Source organism: Stenella coeruleoalba, assembly GCF_951394435.1.
Source record: "Stenella coeruleoalba genome assembly, chromosome: 21".
NCBI classification, from domain to species: domain Eukaryota; kingdom Metazoa; phylum Chordata; class Mammalia; order Artiodactyla; family Delphinidae; genus Stenella; species Stenella coeruleoalba.
In genome coordinates, this window is record NC_137167.1 from 25,935,496 (window position 1) to 25,955,477 (window position 19,982).

Sequence of the window (19,982 nt, forward strand, 5' to 3'; positions counted from 1 at the left end):
CTTTGGAGGAAGGAAGGATAGCGTGCAGAAGCTGGCTGCACTCAGATTTCCTAAGCAGAGGGTGTCAGGGTGAAGCCATGGGAACCAACGAACTCCGCTCCATGCAGAAAGCCAGCCAGTAATTAGAGCCAAGGTCTGGGTTTCTTTGACTGGATTCGAATACTTTCTGTGTTGTTAGGAGGTTCTGAGCCCCTTCCCAGCCCTCGCACTTTAGCCCTGGTTTTTGCAGCATCTCCTTTTGCTCCCTGAGTTGGTTGATGGATGTCTGCAATTTTCACGAGTCACAGAAATGAGAGCCTCTGTCAGGAGAGGGCAGGTTTGAAATGGTGTGAAATAAAATTGGATATTTTCTTAAGAGAAACAGAAAGAAAGCAGGGCTCTTCAGCTCAGACCTGACTGTAGCATCTAGGGGAGGGGACAAAAACAGTACTTCTTGTCACTGTTTCTAATTTCTCCCCTCACAATGATGCTTTTCCCCTTTGTGCTTTTTCATGCGTTACGATCCTGCAGCATTTTCAGGCTCGGTTTCCCTAAGAGAGCCTGAGCTTCCTCTGGTCATGCTCTTGAAACGCTGCCCCAGAAAAGTGCAGTGGAGTTGGATGCCTGAACCCAGGAGGCCCGGGAGGGGCAGTGAGGCAGGAACGTGGGGTCTCAGTGCTTGGAAATGCTTAGCTCTCTCCACCTCCTGGTCTCAAGGTCCTTCCTCACTGAGCAGAAGTAAGACAGGCGTCGAAGAGCACACACAGCAAAGATCATTTAGAGTAGCTATTTACTGGACTAAGTCTGGGTTCTATGTGCAGCGAATTCGCATGCCGCTAACTCTGAATTAGGGACCTTCACCCATGTGCCTGTGCTTCATGAAAACAAGGGTAAAGTTTATGGGATGAAATACTTGTGTCACCGTTGATTTGTTTTTAATTCTCGCCATTTATGAAAAATGTGGTAAGTCGCTGGGTTGCTGGAAAGCTTCTGTCCGGGAAGCAGCGCATTATCTTGTCTCTCCATCTAATTCGATCCTGCTTAAGCGTTGGGCCCGGGTGGGTCAGGCTCCCTGGAAGAACCCTGGAGCTTCAGGGAGAGAGGTAGCTGAGCGACCTGCTAAGACATTCAGTCCTGGGGCTGAGAGGCTCTTTGGGGGACACTTGGGAAGCTGGCTGACAGACGTTAGACGTCAGACCACGTCGGATGGTGAGATTTTGAGAGTTATGCTGTGCTCAGTTATATTTACTTTTGGAGCTGAGTAGTTTGGAAAAACCTTGGGGAAAGTAGTCCCCGATGTGAATGGAACCCGTCTTGGGAACTGAGGGCATAGTTCCTCGGGGCTGTGGACCGACTGTACCCTTTCTGTTTCTCCAGAAGAGCTTTACCTTGGTGTGTTCATGGACTTCAACAACTTTAGCTGCACAAACAACCATTTCTTTTATGAAATGGAAGTAAATGTGTTTTCATTGAAACGTCTTCACAGATTAAAACCCTTCTTGGTGACATGAGAGATCGGTTCCAAATAGGCCTCGCAGGAAGGGATCAGGATGGAGCCTGTCACGGACGCACGGCCCCCAGTGCTTGACAGGCTCGCGTTTCATTTCAGTGTCATGATTCCCAAAGGTGTCAGGAGCGATGGTGGGTGGGAAGCAGGCCGGTGCCGAGTCAGACGCCGGGATGGAAATTGGTCTTCGTCACCGGGAACCAGTGACCTGAGGGTTAGTTTCATCACCTGAAGCGGTTTCCTCATAGGAAAGGTCGAGATTCGAACCAGGACAGAATAAGGTGACGCATCTCAAGTTGTGTAAAGTCACTCACGATCGCTGAAAACACCAGAACCTGTGTGTTTCATCAAGGTCGACTCTGCTTCTGTGGTATTTGAGGGCGGTCAGTGGGCGGAGCAGTGTTGCCTCCGGTGGTTTTAAACTTGGCCACAGATCCAGGCGCCGCTGGCGCGCTTGAAGGAATGTTCCTGCCTCCTCCTCTGGCCCCTCTGTTCTCAGCAAAACAAACTGAGCCCCGAGAGCTGGGTGGGCGGCAGGGTCAGCGCTGGAATCCCGCCCCCGACGCCCCCTCCATGCGGGACTCACCCCCCAGAACTGTGCTGGGGGCCAATGTCTTCGCTGTGTTTTGAGGCGTCAGCTGGGGGTCGTTTCCCTAAAGAGGAGAAAGTGGAGGGAGCTCTGTGCACACCGCCCGCCACGCCCTCCTCTCGGTGGGGTCCCCCTAGCACAGCTGGCCACGCCCCTCACGGCCCCAGGCTGAGGGGGGTCGGAGCCCATGCTGAGCCTGCAGGGAACTCGCTTCCACGAGGCGTCCTCCCCCCTGTCTGCAGGTCCCCAGTGGGGACAGGGACACACGGGCAGGTTCTGGAATTTTTTTTTTTAATTTTATTTATTTATTTTTGGTTGCATTGGGTCTTCCTTGCTGCACACGGGCTTTCTCTAGTTGCGGCGAGCGGGGGCTACTCTTCGTTGTGGTGTGTGGGCATCTCATTGTGGTGGCTTCTCTTGTTGCGGAACACGGGCTCTAGGCGCACAGGCTTCAGTAGTTGTGGCATGCAGGCTCAGTAGTTGTGGCTCACGGGCTTAGTTGCTCTGCGGCATGTGGGATCTTCCCGGACCAGGGCTCAAACCCGTGTCCCCTGCATTGGCAGGCGAACTTTTAACCACTGTGCCACCAGGGAAGTCCCCAGGTTCTGGAATTTGAGGTCCACTGAGCAGAGCCCAAATGGGTGGCCTGGCGTGGGCTTGGGCTGTGTAGTGGCCCTTCCTGTGCACCTGGGCTGGGCTTGAGGCTCATACAGTCAGTGAGTGCGGGCAGGGGGCCCCGTGCACAGAAGGTGGGAGTTTGCTGCCTTCCCCGGAGCAGGCGTCCCTAAGATGTCTCTGTCCTTGAAATGCAATGCGCCCCCTCCCCGGTCCAGGCTTGGCCGGCGCGGGGCAGGGCAGGTGCTCCAAGTGCAGGTGGGTCAGCATCATGTCCACTCAGCTAGTAGAGAATCACGTGGGCTGAGCCCTGGGTACCGCCGCGGTCCCATGGTGTCCTGGGGGTCATACCTCCAGCCAGTCCACGGTCAGAGCGAGAGTGCGGGAACCACATGTGCTCGACTCCGGCCCTGCCCCTGATCGCCGCAAAGCACCTGCTCCCAGCAGGAGGCGTGAGGACTCAGCGGCCACACAAGCTGGCATCACGTCAGCCCAGGACACGCCGGGTGCTGACTGCACTCGGAGCCTGCAGGTCGCTGGCTCTGAGCAGGAGCAGGGTCCCACCAAGGGGGGGCTCTGAGGGCGCTAGCTGCCACACTCTACACATGTCGAGATAGCTTATCCTCTCCAGTCACCTAGGCCATTTTTGGATTCTTCTCTCTGCCAAGAAACACACCCGGATCTGCAGGGTGACTCCACACAGATGTAAGTAAATATTGTGACGGAACAGGACCACTGGTGCAGCAGCAGGTGCAGGGGCTGTTCTGGGTTTTTCTGCTGTAGCTGACTTTTCCTCCATGGGTGCAGGGGTGATGGGAGAAGGCATCTAGATGAAACTGGCTCCAAGTGGTGACCCGTGTGCCCCAACACATCAATCCAGTGACCTGTCCCCAGCAACGGAGTGTGTACCTTATGGGCGGAAGCTTTCCTTGAAGATTCACCCTGAGTAACTCACTGGAAAATCCCAGAGATGCAGTCGAGGATATTGTGCAAGTGTTAAAGTGATAAGTGCATGTTTTCAGACACCTGCAGAATTCAGCTTCACAGCAACAGACAACGACAGTGTGCTAGGGGCGGCCCCCAGTTGTTTGTTCCTCCCTGCCAAGCACGGTGCCAGCACCGTGCAGATTCAGTAGAACGTCCAAGATAGAGAAATGATAGGTCAGCCCAAGGTCACTTCACAGTAGTGCTGGAGTCGGAAGTCAGTCCTAGGCCTGTCAGGTGTCAAAACCTGTGCACTTGACCTCAACGTTATGGTACCTCTTTCAAACCGGGGGTGGAGTGGAGGGGGTATGTTTTTATTGGGTTCTTTGAGGTGCAGCATCCTATTATATATTTATAGTCAAATGTATGCCAGCCACACGCTGGACCCTCAATGGAGACGTGGTAGTTGGTTCTTAGGAGGGAATTTTGAGGTGAGTTCGTGTGGAGAAGTATAGAAGACCCCGAAGGAGAAGTCTGGCGGCCTCTGGATGGGCAGGCACTTTCTGTATGTTTTTAGGGAAATCACTTCTCCCCTCTGGCTGGCGGGTCCCCTGCCCCACTCGTCCTCCCCCATAGAATAGGGGTTTGGATAATCCCCAAGGATCTTTCCAAGCTCTATAATTCTGTGATTCTAGAAAGTCACAGTCTAAAGGGAACGGATCCTGAGACATAGACTTCGAGCAAATTCTATGCTTGTAAGGTTTTCTAACGTTTGCTTAGAGGTGTGCGCTGCAATGAGGAATGAGGGTGAGGGCCCGTCTCAGGACAGGACCTGGCATTTTCTGCCCGTTTCCACCCCCGTGTCCCCTGGGGCTGTGCTGTGAGGCCTCCTAAGGATCCTTCTTTAAATCGGGGCAGATTATTCCAATTTCAACACAGAGGACAAAAATGGAGCTCGGGTTGGGAGGAGTTCTTGTGCCCCTTAATTTGGGAGGTTAATAATCACAGGGCGGGCTTCCCTGGTGGCGCAGTGGTTGAGAGTCCGCCTGCCGATGCAGGGGACACGGGTTTGTGCCCCGGTCCGGGATGATCCCACATGCCGCGGAGCGGCTGGGCCCGTGAGCCATGGCCGCTGAGCCTGCACGTCCGGAGCCTGTGCTCCGCAACGGGAGAGGCCACAGCAGTGAGAGGCCCGCGTACCGCAAAAAAAAAAAAAAAAAAAAAAAAAATCACAGGGATTTAGGGACATTGTCTGCGTCCCTTTTTAGAGAGAGTCAAGCAGCCCGGTAAGTTGGCATTTTACTTATTTGGGTGAACACATGCAGCAAACGGCCGTCTAATACCTGCACTGCTTCAAATCCCCACATCCTTGCTGCAGGGTGGGTCTCGAAGACTTCTTGTTTGGGGAGAATTTAGCCAAAGAGCGCTCACTTCCCCGCATCCCCCAGACTGTGGAGCTGGGCTCAGCCCCCAGGCCTGTCCCGCCCAACCAAGCAGGCCGACAAGTAGCCAGTGAGACGGGATTTTAGGGGACTGGGTCTGGAAGGCTTCCTGGAGACCGTTCTGTTCTCAAACCCCCCTTCAGAGCGGGAGAGTCTTCACCTCCTGCGTGGACGCCGAAACCTCCGTGCGGCTGCATGCTTTCCGGGGCGACGTTTCCTGTCTGCTTTTCCCGAGATCCTGAGCCCCAGGGTTTTCCTGCTTCCCACTTTGCCCCTGGGATGCCCTCTGTCCGCCCCACCTCCGCCCATCACCTCCCCAGTCCATTGGGCTCTTCTCAAATGTCACCTGCTTCAGGGCCTCTGACTGCCGTGGCCCTGGGCCACGTGCTCCCCCCCCCCCCATTACTTCCCAGCACGTTTTGTGTCTCCTTTGCTCTTATCTCCTCCTCTCTTGTATTCTGTTTGTTTACTTCTGTGACCTGTGCTTTAATTATTTTTATCCTTATCACTCACATTGCTTTTCACGGTTGCCTTGAACAAACTAGATAGTTTGTAGACATTGGGTGAGTTTACAATTAAGTGAAGCGTGCGGCTCAATCTTCTAATTTTTATGGAAGCAAACGAGAAATGAAGTCAGGTCCCAGGGAACTTAATAGGCGTCCAGGATTATTTCCTCTTATAGACCCTTTCTTACATTCTCTTCCCCCACAAGGGTTTTGCTAATTGGAGTTGATTTTCCTCTTTGGAACAACCTAAAAGGTTAGTGTGAATTGCAGGAGCCTGATTACTTTAGAAATTCCAGGACCTCTGCTCTGTTTGTTACTCTTTTTCCTAGGTGTCCACAAAGATGTCGCTTGTTGCCGTGCCCTTCTACCAAAAGAGACACAAACACTTTGACCAGTCATACCGTAATATTCAAACAAGGTACCTTGTGGATGAATATGCAGCGAAAAAGTAAGTTGTAATTCACTGATGGGCGCAGGCCGAGCCTTGATGATGAGCTTTGTCTGACCTTCAAGGCAAGAAGCTTTATCCAGTCCCCTGAAGACTGGAGGTGAACTGGTTTAGCCGGGGAGGTAGGGAGGGCCGTGCTCCCCGATGCCTGTGTCCAGAGCCAGACGGGGAACGTGGCTGACCCGGCTGCACAGCAAACTTTATGTGGGGCACTGCATGGCATCGTGGCAGGTCCTGGCAGATCCTAGTAGATCCTGGCAGGTCCTGGAAGATCCTGGGAGATCCCGGCAAATCCTGTAGATGCCGGCAGGTCCTGGTAGACTGGCTCTTAGCCCCTGGTTTAGCTCATGAGTCGTGGACCTTCAGTAATTGCTCCTTGACTTCACTCTTCTTCACATGCCTTCCAGAGCTAGAATCTAAAAGGTCACCAAACAGCGAGGGCGATGAGAAGGAAACCCATGGGAAAGAATGTCGGTGGGACAGAAGTTAACGGGGGCCGAGTGAAGATGGGATGGAAGCCCATCTCAATGATAATTTTGCTACGTTAATAATAATGTTGCAAAAGGTAGACTTTTCGTTCACTGTCTGATAGGCTGGTGTCAAGCCGCAGGCTCATCTGTGAGTTTCTGAGGTTCTGCGTCTGCAGGGGCCAGCGGCACATGCCCTGGCCGCCCACGTTTCCCCGGTGTTAATTTAGGAGGTGGACGCCGGGCACGGGCTCCGGCCTCAGGTCCCCGTCCCGGCCCCTGTATTTAGAACTGCCTGTGGTCCTTTGTGCTTAGCTGCCATCCTGGTAACAAACAAAGCCAAACATTCTGTGCTCCTCCCAGCAGCCTCAGGGAGCTTCGGATCCCTTAAGATTTACATATATATATAATCATGGCCTCAGGCCAAAAGGGCCTGGAAGGCACTGGCTGGCCTGAGGGAGGGGCAGGGGTGTCGTGCAGCTGAGTCTGGGGGCACGTCCCTGTGGGGGATGGGCCTGTGCAGTCGGGCTGGAGGCCACACTTAGGGGTGTGTGTGTGTGTGTTCACATGTGCAAGTGAGCGCATACATGCAGGTGTGCCTGTAGGCATGTGCATGTGTGTGTGTCCGCATGTGCAGGTGTGGGTGCCCTGCATTTCGAGGATGGTTTGGGGGCGTGGAAAGGGAGTGATGCTGTTTGTGACGATGCATTTTTACACTTCTCCACCACATGTGATTTTTCCCATGTTCGCCAAGGCGCGCTTCCACCCAGACGTCTTCCCAGAAATCTGTCACTCAGGAGTCGTCCTCGCAGAGAGAGTCCAGCCAGACGGCACCGGGGGGGACCACCTGCAGGTTGTGTGCCAGGAGGGTGAGCTCCGCGCTGGAAGAGGACGAGCAGGAAAGGAAGCACAGGTAACGCCCTGCCCTCTCTGCCTGCAGCTGGGCCAGCCCCGGGGGCCACGCACTGCCCTGGGGCCTGGGCAGGGGCTCTGCAGTCAGAGAATGAGGCGGTGGGGGTGGGGGTGTGGGGGTGTGGGGGTGGGGTGGGGGTGGGGCATAGCTGAAAGGGGACGTGTGCAAACTGGGAAGGGAACACTTGCTGCAGTGAAAGCCACGCACGACCGTTTTCAGTCGATTCTTATTCTCCACCGTCATCGTCTTGATTCATCCCGACAAGGAAACGACTGGGGGTGGATTTTCTGCATCCTCGTGCAGAAGAGAACCCTGCGGTCCAGAGGACCCACGGCCACTGTCCACACGTTGCAGCTGGATTGGCCTCAGGCCTCTGTCCTCTGCCCCCAGACTCACTCCCTTTCCCCAGAAAGCACGCTGGTCCCATTCGGAGGCCTCAGGACCTCAAGGGCTGAGTTGGAGTTTTCCAATTTCCACCACCAGCCTCCTCGGCTACTAAGGAACAGCTGTGAGGCTGGAGACTTGAGTGGGGAATCTTCCAAAGAGAGGCCAGGACTCCAGCCACGTGTCCGTGTGGACACAGAGCTGCAGGGAGGGGCTTCTGTAGACCCTCATGCTTCACATTGCTACAGACTCAGCTCATGGGGAATATGTCACAGGAATGGGGTGGGTGACTAAGAACCTCGGTCTTAAAATTATTTCCAGATCACAGAGAAACAGGTGGTCAACTGCCTTGGATCTTTTCAGAGCAGAGGACTTGAGCATCTCATGTATGCTTCATTTCGTAGCTGCTCTGTTTTTTACCCCTCACCTTCTCCTCCTACTTACTTCTAGAAAGTTTTCTCTGTATCGCTAAAACACTCAAAACTGGAAGGAAAATGAGATTTCGCTCAACACGTTTCAGTCTGAAAGTTGCACTATGACTAAGGAATCTATTTAGTGAAAATATTGTATAGCTGAAAAGATTAGCCTTTATTTATTTATTATTATTTTTTGGCAGTACGCGGGCCTCTCACTGCTGTGGCCTCTCCCGCTGTGGAGCACAGGCTCCGGACGCGCAGGCTCAGCGGCCATGGCTCACGGGCCCAGCCGCTCCGCGGCATGTGGGATCTTCCCGGACCGGGGCACGAACCCGCGTCCCCTGCATGGGCAGGCGGACTCTCAACCACTGTGCCACCAGGGAAGCCCTAGCCTTTATTTTAAAAAATTTTTGAATCATCTTTTAGATGCCTTATGGGAATTTTGCCCTGAAAATTTATTTTATTGTCAAGTGAAGACTTCTTTTGTGAAAGAATCACTTCAGAATGTGTACATTAAGGAGCTGGGTTTTATGTGTTGGATTATTTCAGAAAGGCTTCTACTATGCTTCCGGTTTTCGCACAGGGAGTGAGAAGACCAGAGCTTTATAATTTTATTTTAATCGGTTATACCTTGGTGTGATCTTATCCCATGAAGTTCCTACTCCTCAGTTTCCTGGGGGGAAATAAATGGGGAAAGGAAGCGTATATTAATCTGAACAGTCAGGGAGTGGGTTACCACGATTGACGTGGTTCAGCAAAAATGACTTTTGTGACAATCCTGGCTGTTGGAAATCTTCCTAAAACACATGAAGCTACTCTTGCAATAGCAAATCTGACTCAAGAATGTATTTGGATTCTTGATGACTGATTATAACGTTACTGTGTCCCTGGAGCCCAGGGTAAATGTCAGTCCCTCTGGGCAAGCACAGTGGATATAGGTCAGGGCTGTGTCAGCTCTCCACGGAGCCCAGCACCCATGCTTTGGGATTCTGCATTTTAGGACCCTCACAGTATGTTATTCTCACAACCCATGTGCCTATCTCCCATGTGAAAGGTCTTATTGAAATTAGGTCTTTCCTCCTTTAAAAGTAAATCTAAGTAATTGGAGGTTTTGGTGAGCGGGGCCGGAGTTAATGGAGATGTTATCGCAACCCCTGCTCTGTCCCTGCCATTCGAGGGAGCCCGGTGTAGGGTGATTTGAGGAGTTCGATGAGTTCCAGTCCTTATTATGATAATTCACTACTCTTGCTGGCCTTCCTGAAAGTACGTATTTATTCCTTACCTCCTGTGGCATATATGAGTTTAACCTACAGGACAAATCGGTCCTTGGAGAGAGATGAAGTTATGGGTTCATCAGTTTGAGTTAAGCTGTGTCTTCATGTAAAATAAATACCAATGAGGCATCGGTGTGCCCTGAAGGGTCTGGAAATGTTCTGCTGGAAGATACAGGGGATTAGAAATGTCCCTTTGACGCCTCTACTTCCGTCCTGTGAAAAGTGGGCCTCCCTGCGTTATGCAGCTGTCCGAGGGGCTTGTCTTTAGGGCAAATGCACGATGAGTGACATCATTCTGCACAAGGGGGCAGTGTCACAGTCACCCCATCACAGACTAGCAGGGGTGCCTTCTCAATGTCCCAGATCACAGTATTGGGGGCTGGGCCGGCCAGGGGGAGCAATTCTAGTTCTAATATTTATTATAAAACATCCGGCACTGGCGGTGCGATTGACAAGTGCAATTCACATAGACATTCTAAACGAGGTCCAGGTGGGACTTCTGATCCTTTAAGCTTATCAGGACAGTTTGCGGCAGGAATAGAGATTTGCCTTTGCTTACGCTGTCATTTAGTGGGATTCACTGCAGACAGGAAAGCTCGGTTCCTGCAAGCCCTCTTAGCAAAGCGCTCGCTGTTTCTCCCACCGGGACCTACAAAATCATTTCTGTGCGTGTGGCTCCAAGAGTGAAGGGGAGCCGGGCAGTTGGGGTTACGTGATGTGACGGGTGTGCACCCGTGCCTAAAAACCTAGACGCTTGTTCTCCTCCGTGGAGAATCACCATGAGCAGAGGGTGTGGGGAAAGGCCGGAGGGGCGAGGAGATTGTGGGTGTGTGTCCGGGGAGGAGACGCAGGCAGGTGTGGGCTGGGCTGGGCTGGTCGGAAGTGAAGACGAGGCTGAATCAACACTGGCTCGGGGTTTAGCTTTTATTATAGTTCCTGTCTCCACGGTTCTGCCTGAAGAAGCTGCAGAGTTTCCTGAAACTCTGTGTTCAACCTCCAACTTCCCGGACACCTGGCACCAGGCCTGCGATTTGCGCTGTGTCTGGAGAAGCGCAAACTGGTAGTTAGGGCTGCGGGAGAGGCTGGGGATGGGGGGGAGCTGCCCGGGTTCTAGGACGGCTTTCCCCACTGGGCCACACAGAGCAGGAAGTCCTCCAGTCTGACACCCCACCGTTATGAGCCACGTCCACCTGGTCCCCGCCTCCCCGGCTGCACACGTGATGCTGCTGTTTTCCCTTCCCGGGCAGCCCAGGGAACAGCAAGCCTCTGGCTCTGCTGGGGCCTCTGGAACGCGGTGGTGAAGGAGGGGATGGGGCCGGGGAGGGGTGACAGGCTGGCTGGACGCACCGCTGGGCCAGGCAGTGCCAGGATGTAACCTGTGGAGCCCATAGAGGTGGCCCTCGGGCCAGAAAGGAGGTGCCCCTCATTTCTCTGCCCCGACAGATTAAGAAGCTGCTGACTGTATCCTTTTACTTTTTCTAGAATACAGACTTATTTCTTAATTTGAATCTATTAGTTCAGAAGGCTTCACTTCAGTCTTAAATTCACTCAGAAACGGCAGCCTCTAAGGAAAACGAGTGGGTCCTGTGAGTCGCGGCACAGAGGAGAGCTTGCAAAAGAAGCAGAAGTAGCTTCTCTCCCACCCTCTCCTCGAGCCCACTTAGGAAGTCCCCGGGGACCGCGTGTCTGGTCCCAGGCCCTCAGTGACCACATGCCCTTTGCACGTGTCCCGAGAATACTGTGGCGTCTTGGCTTCTGCAGGTACCAGTCACTGGTGGCTTCCTATGGGGAAGCCAAGCGGCAGCGTTTCCTCAGCGAGCTGGCCCAGCTGGAGGAGGACGTGCACCTGGCCCGCACCCATGCGCGGGACAAGCTGGACAGATACGCCCTGCAGCACGTGGACAGATACGCCCTGCAGCACGCGGTAGGGGTGGGCGGGTGCCGGGTGCAGCTGTGCCGTCAGCACGATGCCCGCGGGCCTGGTGGCGGGAGCCTCGCGCCCCTGGCACCCTGACGCGCTGCTTCCCGGGGCAGGTGGACGACAGTCTGGCCTGGGAGAGGCACTTACGTGAGGAGCGGCTGAACAGAGCCCCCGAGATCCTGGTGCAGCTCCGGTCACACACCATCTGGGAGCGGATGTCTGTCAAGCTGTGCTTCACCGTGCAGGGCTTCCCAACCCCCGTGGTGCAGTGGTGAGTGGGGGCGCCTCCCGGGGCGGAGGCCCCGCTCCTCTTCCTTTGAAGGATCTGCACCCGTTGACTCACCTGAGCGGGTGGAGAAGATCCACCTGCAGGGAGCGCGCGGCACCTACTCCAGGGACCGATGCTCTTGAAACTCACCAGGAAGTGCGTGCATGAAAACACGGAGAGGCCCCTGGAAATCCTAGGCAGGCGTTTTCATTTTAGTGCAATTGACCCAAATGATTTTCCAGAGGACTTTTATTGAAAACCAGGTTCCCGGAAATGACCTGTGTTTACCTGCAGCTCCGCTTTTACTCATGTAAGTGGAGACCCTAAACTCCAAGGCTCTGGAACCACAGTGAGAGGGTTCCTCGAGCCTTGTGATGCTGAAAATTAAATAAGCCCCACCGACGACACTTTTAGTTTCAACGTACGTTGCTAAGACTCACTTGTATGTTCATTTATTTTCCCACTTGCTGGTACCGAGTCCCCAGGGTCTGTCGTTGGCCACAACACGGCGCTTTCACATACGTCCTGGGTTAGGGCTCTCAGCAGTAGAGCAGAAAAGTAGTGCCTCCGCCCTCTGGCTGCTCACGAGGTGGGCCGGGGAGGCTGAGAGCCACCCACCCTTGCCCTAGGGGGAGCCGTGGCCCTGCTGTCTTGGGGGGACACCGAGGCCAGCCTCCTCCAGGCAGGGTGCAGAGCAGTTGGGTCTCTCCACGTGCACTCCGGCTACACTGCGGCCTCGCTCCAGAGGCTGGGCCAGGGCCTAACCAACTGGCACGTTTGTCCTTGGAGTGATGTATCCAGAGTTCCTGACAAGTTCCAGGGGACCTTCGGCCCACGCTCTGTCCCATGCAGGTTGAGGGTTGCCCAGGTAGTCTGAGTCCTGCCAGAGCCCGCTCCCCTTAAACAGCCAAGAGTGGGCTCTGAGCCTTTCCCGTAGCTGCTCCTGCCCTGCGATCCGAGTGGTGAATCGGGCAGAAGCAGAGCGAAAGTGTGCTGCGTGTGTGTGTGCGCGCGCGCGCTCGCCCGCCCACGAGGGGCGGCGGGGAATGGGAAACAGGAAGGTGGGGACACGTGCAAAACAGCCAGTCGGCCTTTACGCTCAGACAGGTGTTTCCCTCTTTCAGGTATAAAGACGGCAGCTTGATCTGCCAGGCAGGGGAGCCGGGAAAGTACAAGATTGAGAGCAAGTACGGGGTGCACACGCTGGAGATCAACAGGTAAGGGCTTGGCGGGCACGGCCGCGCCCCAGCACCTGCCCAGGTGAGCAGTCTCCCAAACACAGAAGCGGCGGGCAGCTCACACCACATCTAGATTCCGCGTGACGTTCCTGGTCTTTCTGAGTTAAATATGGGTGGTAGAGGCTTCCCTTTGTTTCCTTGGGGTCAGGCCAGAGGGATGTGGATTCAGTGGTTGGTTCTGCGGGGCTCCTGTTCTGGGAACGAAAGGAGAAAATGGCCTAAGGAAGGACGGCAGTGCCAGGTGTGAGGGCCGCGGGGAAACGCACAGACATCCTCACAGCCTGCTCAGCGGCCGGGCTGCATCTCCTGCAGGTTTGGGCAACGGTTCCTAAGCGCAACTCTTCAGGGAAACATGACCTTTATTTTCTTCTCGTAGCAAATTGAAAACATGCAGTAAATACAGATAACTAAAAGAAGGTAAAGTTCATCCGTATTTCCAACCTCCAGGGTCGGTATTTTGCTGTACTTACAGCGCTGCTGTTTCCCTTACACAACACACTTGTAGAACCGTACAAGCACGTTTTGATTTTTTTTTTCCACAAAAGTGAGATTCCGCTGTGCATTTACTCTCTGCTTTTCTGTATACACAGCTTCTATTTTTTACAAAAAGGTTGTAACGTTATGCAGATTAATTAGGACAGAGGCTAACAGGTTACAGTTAAGATTAAAATTTGTGTCGAGTCATAGCCTTGTTTCTCTAGGTAAATTTGAGGCTGTTTAGAAAAGCTGGAGGCCCTGGCCCCATGGGCCCCACTGGCACTGTTTATTGAGAACCTACTCTGTGCCCCACACAGGCTAGGAACTTGTGTTAAAGCGACCAAAACCTCGATTCCTGACTTGGAGGTCCAGAACATGGCGGCAAGCCTTAAGTGTAATAAAAAGGGAATCATACAGTAGGTCAGCCTGGGGCTGGGGCGGGTGTGGTGTTAAAGGGGGGCCAGGCAGGCCTTAAGAGGAGAAGACATCTAAGGGGATGGAGGAGGGGACAGATGCGTGGGGCAGAGGCTCCGAGAAGGAGCTTCAGGACCCCAGGGCTGCAGCAGTTGGTGGGAGTCATAGGACAGAAGGGTAGAGATGTCACCAGCGCCGTGAAGATTACCCCGGACCCTGTAACCATCACAAGGCTGTTACTGGGGGCAAAGGGGAAGTGAAAGATCTGTTTCCAAAGGGTCACTGACTGCGAACGGATAGTAGGGCAGACTTGGACAGCTTGGCCGAAATTCAAGAAAGATGGTGGGGCCTGGACCGCCGTGGATGAGGTAGAACCAGTGAGGTGGGCGGGGCCCGATTTTGAAGTTAGAGCAGTAGGATTTGCTGATGGATTGGATGTGGGTGTCAGTGAAAAAGAGGGGTCGGAATCAGCCCCAGGGTTGGGGGCTCCTGCGTCAGCTGAGGTGCGGAAGGCTGAGAGTGGGCGGGGTCTAGGCATCCCACTTTCCTTCAATTTCCAAAATTTCCAGAAATTTCCACAGGCAGTAAGCCATACGATCTAGAAAGAGAAACTTTCCTTCTTTTGAAGAGTATTTTTATTTGGTGTGTGTGTGGGGTGACTCTATTCTAACCTGGGATGCCCTAGCAACTGGTTTGTTTGCAAGCTGAATTTTAGTCATCGTTTTGAAAAGAGAAACGAATTCCCTTTCTCAAGTATGAAAAAGTCCTGTTCACACTACGTTGGCAGCTTTTAAATTTGTACTGGGAATCAGAGAAGCTTTGAACCATGAGAACTAAATCAGTGAGGCCCCAGTATATCCAGGTGTCCTCAGATATATTACGTGGAGTTTGCCTCAGCTTGCCAAGAGTTAAGGAATTTGGGACAAGGAAATTTTTGAGACTAACTTTTCTCTCGGTATTCTTACCCACATTGGGACATTCTTAACAGATGAAATGTAGAGAGTCTTCAGAAAAAAGAGCCAGGGGGAAGCCCGCAAATTACAGCTGACCTCAGCTGTTCATTCCAAACTGCTGAGTTACCATCATCTGACCTGTGGCCGGCTAAGTGGTGAGGGATATGTTGGCTCCTTTGCTCCACTGGCTGGGGAATGAGCTCTTTCTGTTACAAGAGTGACATTTATTCCTATGAATATTCTTTGGCCACTGTCGCCGAATTCTTGAAGTGCCAAAAAGAGAGCTTAGTTCCCTTTGGTACTGTTCGAATTTAAGCTGTAATTCATACGATTTTATATGCTCATAAGATTTTCTCTTGGGACTCATAGGGTGAGTTCTATTTCTTCAAAGAATTTTCATGCTGCTCTCGTGTTTTTATAAAGGTGCTTAGAACATCCTATCTTGTGTTTTATCCTAACCTCACCTCTCTGCGCTCCCCACTCCTCGCAGGGCGACTCCAGGGCTAATCTCTTCTCACACTTTATTTTTAGACTTTGATATTCAAATTCTACTTTGAATTAAGTTGTAAATCCCGTGTTAACACCGCTTAGAGTTTGAGTACATGGGGCCTGACTACACAAGAGAAGTTCACGTGCCACTTAAACGTTTGCCTGCCCCTCTTTAAAATAGATGAAGTGTTATTAGTTTCTCCCCTGGAGTGGTTTTGGGAGCACTTCAGATGGAGACTTTGGGCTGCAAACATGCCCCATGGAAGTTTGTAAAAATTGAGACCAAAGGATACCACCTCTGCCTATTCTGGGATGAGGTCCAAAGAGAAAATAAACCCGTTTGCCCCTTAATCACTCGCTTGCAATTTCTGACAGCATGAAGTAGAGGCTCGAAATAGACTCTGTGGGTTGGCAAAGTGCTTCTCCTAGCGTGGCGTCGGGCAGGAGAGGAAGATTGGGGGCCCCTGGGCTGTGGTCAGGCATGTGGGTCTCCAAGTGACCTGTGAGCAGAATTTTAAGTTGGGCACAGTCTCCTCCGAATCTGCAAAGTCCTGGCTGCCTGGTCCCTTGCTGTGTCCTCTGTCCGGTGCCCCCAGGCACCATGCTTCCTGCAGCCCACCCCCTGCAAGGGCAGCCAACAAATATATATGAGCCCTCCCCCACTACATGCACGTGTGTTTATTTATAATCTGTATATGTTCTACTGTATTTTATAGAATGTAAAACATTTACAAAAGAGATGTGCAAAAAGAACGAGACAAGAGTAAGCATAACCGGAAGTTCTAACTCTCGCCTGCATCCTCCCTCAGCCGGGTGCGCCCTGCCTGGGGTCTGTGGTAGTAAATCAGTGGGTCTGGAGGTTTTTAGGGGGCATGGGCTTCTTTACAAATCAGACGACCCCGTGGAGCCTCTCTTTTGCATAGGTGCGCGTGAGCAGGTGTGCACGTGTGTGGTGCACCAAGATCCTGCCTCCAAGGCGCCTTTTCCCCAGCCTGGTCCCTCCTGCTAAGTGCCAAGTGCTAACTGGTTACCTGACCGGCTGTCAGCGCTAGAGTGTTTGGTACGTCTGCCTCTGGGGTCCTAATTCTGTGAGGCAACTGAAGAGCAGCTCAGACTCCGGCGGGAGACGCCGCTGTCCAGGTGGGCTTGGTGCCTGGGGCTTCTCCTGCCCCTTCTTTGCGTCACACGCCTCCTTCTTGGGTTCCTCCAGCTGTTCTCAGCTAAGAAACGATGGAGAGCAATTCACTGCGGTTCTCAAAACGCTTAGAAATCCGTGCTGTTTCATTGGAATGTAAAGGCAAAGGAGAGGACCTTCTCCGGGGAGGGAAAGGGAACCTCTTTTGAACTTCAGTCCAAGAATTCAGCTATACATTTCAATTAATAATATACACAGTTCATACAGTACTATACAGTTGCAAAGTATTTTCAAATGCATTGTTTTATTTAATCGTCAGTGTCCCCCAAGTAAAGTGTAGGTATTCCATAAACGTGTTTGAGAAGTTTTAAATACATACTATTTATTTGTTAAAAAGTCAGTAGATGAGACTTACCAGGCTGGCCTGACGAGGGCACAGACCTGAAATCAGAACTTGCGGCTGACGACTGCAGTCTTGTAATAGTCTGAGTAAACATAATTTTGCCCCAGCTTTTATTCTGATGGCACAATATTGAAGAAAAGTCCTGATTCACAGCGATTAGTGGTCGCAAATGGGAACATTAAGTTTGACCTTGAAATCTCAGAGTGTAATTCAGTTAAGCAGGGAAGGCGTGAGCAGCTCTGCCTGAGGGCCGTCGCGCGCGGCACAGAGCTGTGTCTGGGCTTCAGTGAATGGCCAGTACGTGGTGTGTCAAGGGTGTGTTGCTACTGTTGTTTTAAAAACGGCTGAAATTCATATTGAAGAAGAAATTGGTAGCACGTTTGGGAGATTTGGTTTAAAAACTATGGGACACAGTTTGGAAACTACCAAGACTAAGTAACGTCCAGAAAGGCCTTTGAGGGAGGTATTGAAGAAGACGGAAACAGGTTTATGGTGACGGATGGACACACTCTGAGTGACGTCTGTACACGGTCTTCTCGAGCACTTGACGTGCTTCAGGCACCAGTAACCTCCTCACTCAGCAGTGGTAGCGAAGCTGACCAGCTGGGCCCGGGGACAGCCTTGGTTCAGGTCCAGCGGGGGGAGGGCCACTTCCTGTGCTGGGCTGCCCCGTCTGTCGGCTCTGGGTGGGGTGTCTGTTTTTGCCTTACGGCTCCTACTTCTGAGTCTGTGTCACAGTCAGGTTCCATCCCAGCCTCCAGGTCGGGGGATTTGGTGCTGCAGTCTGTACAGGAGCCTTTGCCTCTCGCCTGCATTGTTCTGGCTCCCGACTCCCCAGCCCATGCCCGACTCCCCAGCCCATGCCCGTGGGCGGCCCAACCCTCCGGTCTGCAGGGAGGGTGAGTCCCGCTAGTGGGGAAGGATCTTTGTAGAGCGAGGTATAGGGCTAATCCCAGAAGAATACTTCCTGTTTGAAGAATGCGTTTATGAAAACACAGTGGTTTCATTGTTTAGAAAAAATAACCCAAGGGCAAGGTTAAAAAAAATCCAAGCCAAGCCTAAGGTTATGGAAGAGAAGAAATTCTCCACTCGTTCCTAGACCCCCAGCCCTGGCCGTGTTCCCAGAGGTAGCTGCTGTGGCCTGTTTGTTGGGGGCGTGTGTGTGCGCGCGCGCGCACGCGTGCTCAGTATGTGTGTAGATCAGCAGAGAACATTAATGGCCAGTGATGGGGAAAGCATCCGTGTTATGGTTACGGGATTCTTACATGTTGTACCGTCACTCTTACTCTGCCCCTGGCGATACGCTGTACCCGCAGTGTACGTGGAAATGGCACGGCAAAGGAATGTGATGCGTTCAGGCTAGAACTGCAGTTCTGTTGAGGGGCCTTGAGGTTGGCCTGTATCCCTCCAGGGTGGGCCTGAACGTAGTGCACTCGTTTGAACATCTGCGGTAGCGGCTCTCTCTCCCTTGAGCAGCGGCCGTGACAGGAGGCCAGGTGGCATCACCGGGCGCAGCGGAACTGGATTAGAACCTCGTCGAGGCAGGGACGGGGTTCTTCCCAGGCAGCGTGGGTCCCTGAAATGTTCTCTCTCGTTTCTTGGAGACACTGTATGTTTTGGTCAAACTATTTTCAGCTCCAAATGGAATAGAAAATACAATAAGATGATGAAGGACTTCCAAAGAACGGGTTTGTCTCTGGGTCGCTGGATGCTTAAAGCATCTAAACGTGAAGTCTGAGTAAACTTTGTCTGTGTTTTTGTCACTCTGCCTGTGATGCCCATGCCTGGAGAGATGGCAGAAGGCCTTGTGGACCTTGTGGACCTTGTTTCCCCAACTTCTTAAAGGCTCTACTTTCTCTCCAAGTGAATAGGGTAATAGTACTGTCTTGCTGGGCACTTGAGACTTTTATACAGAGTAGCCAACGGAAAGTAACTAGCAGAGGGTCAGTTGAGTAAGAGTCCTCACGTCAAGTTTTGGGGGGAAGCTGGTGGGAAGACAGTTCATAGCCAGAAGCTAAGCTTCGGCTTCTGTGGGATGGATGTGGGGAGCTGAGGAGCCCCACCCCTGAGAAACTGGGCTCCGCGGTCCCTGGGCCATTGTCCTTCCCGGGGGTGGACATGTGTCCCTCACGACGCTCCGGGCCCGGAGGCCTCAGGTGGGTCCAGTCCAGGCACCTTTGTTACGCCCATGAGTGGGTGCTTCCTGTCTGGACGATCCCACTGCTTTGGGGGTCTGCGCAGGGAACCCCTGGTGGGGAGGGAGGTGGGGTTGATTCTCCTGGAGCTTGAGGCCATTGGAGTTGCCCATTGACAAGATAAAACCACGGATGATGCAGGTAGACATACAGAACCAGAGGGAATACGAGCTTCTCTCTGAGAGTGCAGTTCAGCATTTCCGGAAGTGCTAGTACACTGTCTTCCCCCGCAAAGCCAAAGCCAAGGCATCGTACGGGATCAGACGTCACCCGTGTCTGTAGTTAATACCTCGCTCCGAGGGCAGAGCTGGCACTGCTCTCAAACAAATCACTCACGAACCAGGGGTGCAGGTCCCACGAGCTGCTGTCGAGGAAGGCTGTGCTCGAGTTCGGGTCACTGACTCTCAGAGACCAGGCCGGCCCCCGACAGCACGTTCAGGACGCTGTCTTGCTTTTTTCCCTCCAAGGGTGGACTTTGACGATACTGCAACCTACTCAGCGGTGGCGACAAATGTGCACGGACAGGCGTCCACCAATGCGGCGGTGGTGGTGAGAAGTGAGTCTGCCGTCTTGCGGGGATGGGGCGCTGTCTCCCCACCTTCTGTCCTCTTTCTCCGCCGTGATCGCCGGACTGTCTTGCAGGATTCCGAGGTGACGAGGAGCCGTTGCATTCTGTGGGGCTCCCGATCAGAGGTAAGTTGATTCTGTTCCTTCTTTGTGCAGAAAAATGTGTACTGACATAGCATATCATTGAAAAATATTTTCTAAGCATCAGATCTCTTTTCAAACTGTGTTGCAAAAGGCCCTTTCTCCTAGCTGGTGTCGGTGTGCTGACCGTCGCTGCCATAGATTCAGGGGCTCACACATCTTGGGGCTGATGCAGGATTTAAACTCTTTACGCTTTGCACGTGGCTCAGAGCACGCACCCCGTGCTCACTCTGCCTTCCATCCTCCTTTGGCACAAATGACCAGATTCCACTCCGCGCTGGTTTTCTGATTCTTCAGGAGTGGCTGAGTCCGCTCGG

The 19,982-nt window shown here is 52.9% G+C and overlaps 1 protein-coding gene across 1 annotated transcript in view; it reads left to right on the forward strand.

Moving 5' to 3' along the window:
• The first annotated feature begins 5,826 nt into the window (after window positions 1-5,826).
• MYOM2 (myomesin 2) overlaps window positions 5,827-19,982 on the forward strand; it is a 74,987-nt gene continuing 60,831 nt past the window's right edge. The window contains exons 1-7 of the mRNA XM_079909385.1: window positions 5,827-6,010; window positions 7,232-7,390; window positions 11,226-11,388; window positions 11,499-11,656; window positions 12,778-12,870; window positions 19,425-19,513; window positions 19,600-19,650. Of these exons, the coding sequence (XP_079765511.1) occupies window positions 5,904-6,010; window positions 7,232-7,390; window positions 11,226-11,388; window positions 11,499-11,656; window positions 12,778-12,870; window positions 19,425-19,513; window positions 19,600-19,650 (820 nt within the window). The 5' untranslated portion in view covers window positions 5,827-5,903. The remainder of the gene's footprint in view (window positions 6,011-7,231; window positions 7,391-11,225; window positions 11,389-11,498; window positions 11,657-12,777; window positions 12,871-19,424; window positions 19,514-19,599; window positions 19,651-19,982) is intronic.